This window comes from Taurulus bubalis, assembly GCF_910589615.1.
Source record: "Taurulus bubalis genome assembly, chromosome: 4".
Classification (NCBI taxonomy): domain Eukaryota; kingdom Metazoa; phylum Chordata; class Actinopteri; order Perciformes; family Cottidae; genus Taurulus; species Taurulus bubalis.
The window spans coordinates 28624455-28633603 of NC_136592.1; the positions used below are offsets into that span (position 1 = coordinate 28624455).

Consider the following 9149-nt stretch of genomic DNA (forward strand, 5'->3'; position numbering starts at 1 on the left):
GGTGACAAGTACATTTTTCTGTCTATTTTCATCCACCATGCAGTGTGTCTCTACAGCATGTTGGTCTGACATGAGCCAGGCTGAAGTATCTTCAGTGTAACAATAATTTTAATAGATTTTCTGAACCAGGGGTAAAAAAAGGCATAGATCACAGGGTTAAGACAGGAGTTCAAATAGAACAGACATATTACAAAGGCAGCAGATGAGGCATTAAACAAGGTGTCCTGGCCTGTGAGTGAAACACAAAAATATGGGCAGAGGCACACTAGAAACACTACAATAACAACTCCAAGTGCTCTGGCTGCTTTCATTTCTGATTTTTTTGGAGCTACTTTCACTGTTCGCTGGCTTGTCACAGCTGCAATATGAGACCGCATGGCACGAGCCTGAGACACAGCCACCACAAAAACTCTCATATACAGAACTATGATGACAGTGACAGGACCAATAAAGGACAAAACAATATCTGCAAGTCCAGCAATGTAGTTAATAACAATGACACACTCTCCAATGCAGGAGTTATACCTGCCTGGTTGTAGCAGGTTATCCTTTAGCAGCAGACTGTGAAGGAAAGCAGAACCTATCCAACACAGACAAACACAGACTTTAACTCTTTTTGGTGTGACTTTGTTTGGATAATGTAGAGGCTCACAAATAGCCACATATCGGTCAACTGATATGAGCACCATGGTTCCTACTGAGGCAGAAGTAATAATATAGTCCACAACATTATACAGAATACACATGAGGTCACCGAGCAACCAACAGCCGCCTATGAGCATAATTTGAAAAAACATGAGGAAGCCCACGAAGAAATCTGAGACAGCAAGAGAGAGCAGGAGGAGGTTGGTGGTTGTGTGGAGCTGCCTGGAGAGATAAGAGAACAACATGCTTATCAATATTGGCAGCGTAATTATATTAAGACATAAAAGCAAATGGCTGAAACACATGAACATATTTCCCTTAAAAGTCTGAAATATGATATTTAGTTTTGTTCTATTCCATTAACTATTTATTTCTGTACAGATAGCAGATTTAAAATTGATAAAACATATGAATACTTGAAGTGGGAGATGGAGATGATGACCAGCAGGTTGAGAGTCACAGTGAGCAGAGAGATGGAGGACAGTACAATGTAAATGAGCATAGATACAGAGTGAGGACGCATGTCCTTCCTGCAGGAGGAGTTGAGGAGTTGTGGAAAGCAAAGTTCAGCTTCTTCAAGGGCTTTCATTCTCAGGAAGAGGAGACAAGATGCTGCTGAGCTCGTCATACAACTGATTAATGTCTCTTTTCTTCCTGCACACCCCTCCTCTTTTACTCTGGTGATAACTTTCTTTGAGTGGGAGTGACTGAATATTACCCTGACTGTTTCATGTGAATTTCCCTGTATTTCGCGCCCCCCACCTCCTCCCCTCCTTTTCCATCTTTTTCCAATGTTTTTCTCAACAATTACAATTTCCATCATGCTTTGCACCGAGGAACAGCAAGGCACATCACAACACAGCCAAAGTTACTTTTTTAAGAAAGTTGTGACCAGGACAAGAAGGAGGGCGAATAAAGCTTCTGGTTACTATTAGTAGGCCATGAACCTGGATAAGCTATAGATGTATGCATATTTTTTTACTTTTTGCAATAAAGAGGTTGAACTAGATAGGTTATGAGTTATGTAATGTGTTGTTGAACTTTAGTCCCTGCTGTTGTCACCATTTCACTGCTGGCCAACCTCAATAGTTTTCTCTGATCACTACTCAGGAAACCCCTTCATATGTTTCTGATCTCCAGTTTGCCACATGCTGTGGTCTCCACTCAGCTACCTCTGCCAGGTTGTCCCTGCACCGACAGCCCCCCACTTGTTCTGAAAAGCTAGGTGGATCTTCAGATGGTCGCTTGTCCCAGTATCCAGCTGGATGTCCTGCTTCCCCTCTTGTTAATCTGCCAATTAGCTCTTCTTTTAGACTAGTGTCCTACTCTCCCTCCAACACATTCTCGACCCCAACTCTTCAGATACCGATGCTCGGTCAGTGGTGCTACAAACTAGGACTGTGGACAACAAAAACTAGCCAGAATGTCTGGGCGTTACAATGACGCTCTTTGACAAGGTACCTTTCTAGTGTCAGTTTTTGATGTGTCAAGGACAGTGCCAGTTTCCTGCATAGGGTTTTTTCAAACTCGATTTCCATGTCTACAGTACAGTTTCTGCTTGTCATATGCATACAGGCTCTTTTCAAAATAACTTTTAAATGTTGGGTTACATAGTTTTTTGGTTTAATTGCACAACTAAATAATTTGGTCAAGTTTAAGCAACAAAAGTGCTCGGTTCGGCATTAGGTCATAAGGGACTCAGGAAAAGTATTGTAAAATAAGTCAATGTGGACTTGGTGTTCATTGTGGCCTTTTCTGTATTTTAAGATTATGATGTGGATCATTCATTGCAACATTGTATCTGATCCCTATGTATTACTGCTTGAAAGATCATTTCTACTAATACCCAAAAACATGGTTTGAACCTATTGTGAGCCAACTATCTTCAAACAGGAAAATCAACTAGTTTTCAGGATACCATACCCCCAAAGGCCACTAATAAAGTCCATGTTTTGGACCTCTCTATTTCTACAGTAAGAATCTGCATACAGCCATGACTGTGCTTAGAGCTGAACCCACCAAACTATATCTAGCTGAATCAGTTGTCTAGATTAGAATGTACAACAAATCTCTACCAGTGAGGATTAAGTGGTAACCATAGTCAAGATAGCTAGAAGTTGTTATTCAGTTGATGACGTAAAGAACAATGAGGGAAAGAATATGTCAAGTAAGAGATGGAGGGAAGTGATGAGGACTGAGATGAAGATTACTGGACACAGCAAAGTAGAGGAAAGGGGTTTTAGTCTCTGTTGGAGATAAGAAAATGCTGTCATGGGAGAGCTTCTGTTTATCAGAGAGCTACAGTCAAAAAGCTCCCAGAATTTAGCAGATTCCCACCACCACTCTCTGAACATGGAGACACCAAAAGTAGCTGAACTCTGCTTTCCACTACTCCTCAACAATTCCTGCAGGAAACCAGTGCCGCCTCACTTCGACGGCACGCTTGTTAACGCTCTGCTGTCTTTCATCTCTCTGCTCACTGCGGCTCTCAACCTGCTGGTCATCATCTCTATCTCACACTTCAGGCAGAGATTAACCCTCAGCATGAATTAATACATGTTTTGACAATTAAATGTGAATGTTCTAGTTAATAATATAAATCTTTGTTTTAAAAATCCTAACGTTAAAATGCTATGCATTCAAATGTAATGTTGGACTCCAAAATACATTCATTGATGTTACTAACAAGTTAACATTAATAATAATCTCATGAATAATTATATTCTTACTCTCTACCATTGTAAACAATCTCAAAAGTGATGTTTTTCTTCCTCTCCAGGCAGCTGCACAGCCCCACCAACCTCCTCATCCTCTCTCTGGCTGTCTCAGATTTCCTCGTGGGCCTCCTGCTGATGCCGGTTGATATCCTTTTTACACAGGCTTGCTGGTTCCTGGGTGACCTCATGTGTGCTCTGTATTATGTTATCGATTTTATAATTACTTCTTCTTCGGTTGGAAATATGGTGCTCATATCAATTGATCGTTATTTGGCTATTTGTGACCCTCTACACTATAACACCAGAGTTACTATGGACAGAACGAAGATCTGTGTTTGTTTGTGTTGGATTTACTCTGTTCTCTACAATGGTCTCATTTTGATGGACTTTCTGATAAAGCCTGATTCACATTATTCCTGCTACGGAGAATGTGTAGTGTCTTTACCTTTATCGGCCCCATTACCATAGGTGTCAAAAGTATTCACATTCATTACTCAAGTAGAAGTATAGATACTAGGGTTTAAAAATACTTCTGTAAAAGTTGAAGTATGAACTCAAGCTTTTTAACTTTTTAACACTTTTTTTTTAAAAGTGTAAAAGTACTGGTTTAAAAACTACTTAAAAGTAAAAGTAATGTAAGGGGAATGTTTTTTTTCCATTAAGGACAAACTCTTAAGCCACGTCTCAGGGGCCTATAGTGCACTACCCCACCTCCCCCTAAACAATCATTTTTATAAAGGCTATGATGTTTTAAAATGTAATGTTTGACTATATTGTTTTAAAATGTTATGTTGAAAAACGTGGGATGCACTAGGCTACCCGTTTCAGCTGCATATATGCCCATTTAAAATGATCACATTTTATTACAATGCAAATATATATGTGTACTACTGAGCATTAACATGCGTTTCATGGAGCGGAAGACATGATAACTAGTTGCCTATAAGTATTGTAATAGTGCAAAATAAGCGGTGCCGGCGACTCCGACACAAACACTTAAAGCTGTGGTTCTCAAACTTTTACTGTAAATAACATAATTGTGTGACTCATCTGTGCTTTTATAAATAACAGAATAAAGAAAACTCCTCCAATGAATCGCCACCTTAACGTGGTGGAGGAGTTTGAGTGGCTCAGTGATCCTGGGAGCTATGTTGTCCGGGGCGTCAGCCCCTGGTAGGGTCTCCCAAGGCAAACAGGTCTCGGGGGAGAGCCCAGACTGAGAGCGATTCAAAAAACCCTGATGAATTGCAGCCCACGGACTAAAGTTACCTCGCCCGGACAAGGGAAACCGGGGCACCCTCCCGGAGCCAGACCCAGGAGGGGAGCTCGTCGGCGAGCGTCTGGTGGCCGGGCTTTCGCCCATGGGGCCCGGTCGGGCTCAGCCCGAAGAAACAACATGGAGCAGCAGTCACCCCGTGGACCCACCACCCGCGGGGAGAATTATCGGGGTCGGGTGCTATGCAGACCGGGCGGCGGGCCAGGCAGGAGACCTGGGCGAGCCGATCGCCGGCAGCATAGACTAGCTCTAGGGACGTGGAACGTCACCTCGCTAGCGGGGAAAGAGCCGGAGCTGGTGCAGGAGGTGGAGCGGTACCAGCTAGATTTAGTTGGGCTCACCTCCACGCACAGCATGGGCTCTGGAACCAAGCTCCTGGAGAAGGGTTGGACTTTGTCCTTTTCTGGAGTTGCCCAGGGTGAGAGGCGCCGGGCGGGAGTGGGGATACTCACGAGCCCCCGGCTGAGCGCCGCTATGTTGGAGTTTTCCCCGGAGAACGAGAGGGTCGCCTCCCTGCGCCTACGGGTTGCAGGGAGTAAAGCTCTGACTGTTGTTTGTGCTTATGCACCGAACAGCAGTTCGGAGTATCCGGCCTTCTTGGAGTCGGTGGGAGGGGTCCTGGAAAGGGCGCCGCCTGCCGACTCCATAGTTCTCCTGGGAGACTTCAACGCTCACGTGGGCAATGACAGAGAAACCTGGCGGGGCGTGATTGGGAGGAACGGCTTGCCCGATCTGAACCCGAATGGTGTTTTGTTGTTGGACTTCTGTGCTAGCCACAGTTTGTCCATAACGAACACCATGTTCGAGCATAAGGTGGCTCATAAGTGTACCTGGTACCAGAACACCTTAGGCCGGAGATCAATGATCGACTTTGTAGTCGTATCATCTGATCTGCGGCCGTATGTCTTGGACACTCGGGTGAAGAGAGGAGCAGAGCTGTCAACTGATCACCACCTGGTGGTGAGTTGGATCAGATGGCGGGGGAGTCGGCTAGAAAGACCTTGCAAGCCCAAACGTGTAGTGAGGGTGAACTGGGAACGTCTGGCCGAGGACCCTGTCCGGGAGGTCTTCAACTCCCACATCCGGAAGAACTTCTCACAAATCCCGAGGGAGGCTGGGGACATGGAACCCGAGTGGACCATGTTCAAAGCCTCTATTGTGGACGCGGCTGCTCGGAGCTGTGGCCAGAAGGTCATCGGTGCCTGTCGTGGCGGCAACCCGAGAACCCGGTGGTGGACACCGGGGGTGAGGGAAGCCGTCAAACTGAAGAAGGAGGCCTTTCGGGCCTGGCTGGCCCAGGGGTCTCCTGAAGCAGCTGACGGGTACCGGCAGGCCAGAAGGGCTGCAGCTGCGATGGTCGCGGATGCTAAAACTCGGGCATGGGAGGAGTTCGGGGAGGCCATGGAGAAGGACTTTCGGTTGGCCTCAAGGAAGTTCTGGCAAACCATCCGACGGCTCAGGAAGGGAAAGCAGGGCCTACCCCAGGCTGTTCTCAGCAGGGGGGGGGGAACTGCTGACCCGGACTGGGGACATCGTCGGGCGGTGGAAAGAGCACTTTGAGGAACTCCTAAACCCGGCTAACATGTCCCCCGGAGAGGGGGCAGCGCCGGAAGACTTTGGGGTGGTTTCTCCCATATCCCTGGCAGAGGTCGCTAAGGTAGTCAAAAAGCTCCTTGGTGGCAAGGCGCCAGGGGTGGATGAGATCCGCCCTGAGATGCCCAAAGCGCTGGACATTGTTGGGCTGTCTTGGTTGACTCGCCTTTTCAGTGTCGCATGGGGGTCGGGAACAGTGCCCATGGACTGGCAGACCGGGGTGGTGGTTCCCATCTACAAGAAGGGGGACCGGAGAGTGTGCTCAAACTATCGTGGCATCACACTGCTCAGCCTCCCGGGAAAAGCTTATGCCAGGGTGCTGGAAGGGAGGCTCCGACCGCTTGTCGAACCTCAGATTCAAGACGAGCAGTGCGGATTCCGTCCCGGTCGTGGAACAGTGGACCAGCTCTTTACCCTTGCAAGACTACTGGAGGGGTCCTGGGAGTTTGCCCAACCAGTCTACATGTGCTTTGTGGACTTGGAGAAGGCTTTCGACCGGGTCCCTCGGGGGTTTTTGTGGGGGGTGCTGCGGGAGTATGGGGTGCCGGACCCGTTGGCACGGGCTATCCGGTCTTTGTACGCCTGCAGTAGGAGCTGTGTTCGTATCCTCGGTAGTAAGTCAGACACGTTCCCGGTGGGTGTTGGCCTCCGCCAGGGCTGCCCTTTATCACCGGTCCTGTTCGTGACTTTTATGGACAGGATATCTAGGCGCAGCCAGGGGGCGGAGAGGATCCGGTTCGGGAGTCTCGGGATCGCCTCTCTGCTGTTCGCGGATGATGTGGTCCTGTTTGCCTCCTCGGATTGTGACCTCCAGCATTCACTGGGGCGTTTTGCAGCCGAGTGTGAAGCGGCAGGGATGAGAGTTAGCGCCTCCAAATCTGAGGCCATGGTGCTCTGCCGGAAACCGGTGGATTGCTCCCTCCAGGTGGGGACAAACTGCCTACCCCAAGCGAGGGAGTTCAAGTATCTCGGGGTCTTGTTCACGAGTGAGGGTAAGGTGGAGCGGGAGATCGACAGACGGATCGGTGCGGCTGCAGCAATAAAACAGGCGCTGTACCGGTCCGTCCTGGTGAAGAGGGAGCTGAGCCGGAAGGCAAAGCTCTCCATTTACTGGTCGGTCTATGTTCCAACCCTCACCTATGGTCACGAACTCTGGGTCGTGACCGAAAGAACGAGATCTCGAATACAAGCGGCCGAAATGAGCTTCCTCCGCAGGGTGGCCGGGCTCACCCTTAGAGATAGGGTAAGGAGCTCGGACATCAGGAGGGAGCTTGGAGTCGAGTCGCTGCTCCTTCGTGTCGAAAGGAGTCAGCTGAGGTGGTTCGGGCATCTAGTCAGGATGCCTCCTGGACGCCTCCCATTAGAGGTTTTCCAGGCACGTCCAACTGGTAGGAGGCCCCGGGGAAGACCGAGGACACGCTGGAGGGATTATATCTCCCGGCTGGCCTTGGAACGCCTCGGGATCCCCCAGAATGAGCTGGAAAGTGTTGCGGGTGAGAGGGAAGCCTGGGTCGGCCTGCTGAACCTGCTGCCACCGCGACCCGACCCCGGATAAGCGGCTGATAATGGATGGATGGAGAATAAAGAAAATTGCAATCACTTTCAAGTAAATCAGATTGCCCCATCAGACAATGTTTTGTGTAAGTTCTATCTGTGCAAAAAATTACTCATATTTAGTTACTACTAAATAGCTCATTGTGGAAAATAATAAGCTTTTAATTTTTTTTGCCAAACAAAACAGAATGAGTGCAGATATGTGAACCATCACGTTGTATCAGTATTAGTGGCTGCAGTGACCTGCTTTCCTCGACACATATGTTATAAACGGGGTTGTAGATTTGATACGGCCTCTCTCAATTCATGCTCAATATTGAGCTTAGATCTGTTTTTTTATTTTAAGAAACGCAACAGCAGGAAAAGACGAGCTCACGGAGCTCACGGCGTCGCGTCAAATCGCGCATGCGTAAGCTGTAAGATGCGTAACCTGTTAACGGCGTACCGCAACCATTTACCCGAAAGTACAGGCATTTGTCCATGTATTTATTAATGACTTAGTTTTATATCCGTGTACTTTGTACTTTTGTAATATGTGAAGCCAACAGCTCATGTTGGTAGAAGACACGAGCACCGTGGCTCGTTTCACTTGGAGCAGGAGAGCTGCTCCGGTGCGAGGAGAACTCCGCTGCTCCTCACATGAGAGCTGCTGTTGCATCTTCACCCTGGGAGCGTTTAAAACGCAGATATAGCGGTCTACTTTTCACGCGACATATTTTTCGACGCTCTCTGTCCGCTGGTGTATGTGCTCAGCGCTCACCTGTGTGCGCGCGCACGTATCCGTGGGCAACGGGGCGGAGAGGTTTTTTGTGTGTGTGTTTTTGAACGATGACAAGCCGTGTGAAAACAAGTGAAAACAAATCAAAATGAAATAGTAACGAGGCTATTTTTAAAATGTAGGGAGTAGAAAGTACAGATATTTGCGTGAAAATGTAAGGAGTAGAAGTAAAAAGTCGTCTGAAAAATAAATACTCCAGTAAAGTATAGATACCCACAATTTCTACTTAAGTAAGGTTAACTTGTCACTACTTAACTTGTCACCTCTGCCCATTACTCTCATCATAGTTCTATATTTGAGAATCTTTGTGGTGGCTGTGTCTCAGGCTCAAGCCATGCGGACCCACATTGCAACGCTCTCACAGCAGCGTACAGTGGGTGTAACTGCTAAGAAATCTGAGATGAAAGCAGCCAGAACTCTTGGTGTTGTTGTGGTTGTGTTTCTGATATGTTTCTGTCCCTATTACTCTCCATCCCTTACAGGTGGAGTTATTGAAGACAGTAGTTCATCCTCACCCTTTGTAGTCTGGCTGCTGTATTTCAACTTGTGTCTTAACCCAGTGATCTATGCCTTCTTTTACCCTTGA

At 47.5% G+C, this 9149-nt stretch overlaps 2 protein-coding genes across 2 annotated transcripts; one reads left to right on the forward strand and one right to left on the reverse strand.

Annotated features, from left to right (window-relative positions):
• Positions 1-50: 50 nt before the first annotated feature.
• LOC306735432 (trace amine-associated receptor 13c-like) lies at positions 51-1273 on the reverse strand (the record flags this gene model as incomplete). The annotated part of the gene is made up of 2 exons (XM_079216899.1): positions 51-867; positions 1062-1273. 2 exons carry the CDS (start codon positions 1271-1273, stop codon positions 51-53), a joined length of 1029 nt encoding a protein of 342 aa, XP_079073025.1.
• A 1643-nt stretch (positions 1274-2916) lies between these two features.
• Positions 2917-9149, forward strand: LOC306735349 (trace amine-associated receptor 1-like; the record flags this gene model as incomplete). Its single annotated transcript, XM_079216809.1, has 3 exons — positions 2917-3170; positions 3425-3719; positions 8889-9149. The coding sequence occupies 3 exons, from the start codon at positions 2917-2919 to the stop codon at positions 9147-9149; spliced, it is 810 nt and encodes a 269-aa protein (XP_079072935.1).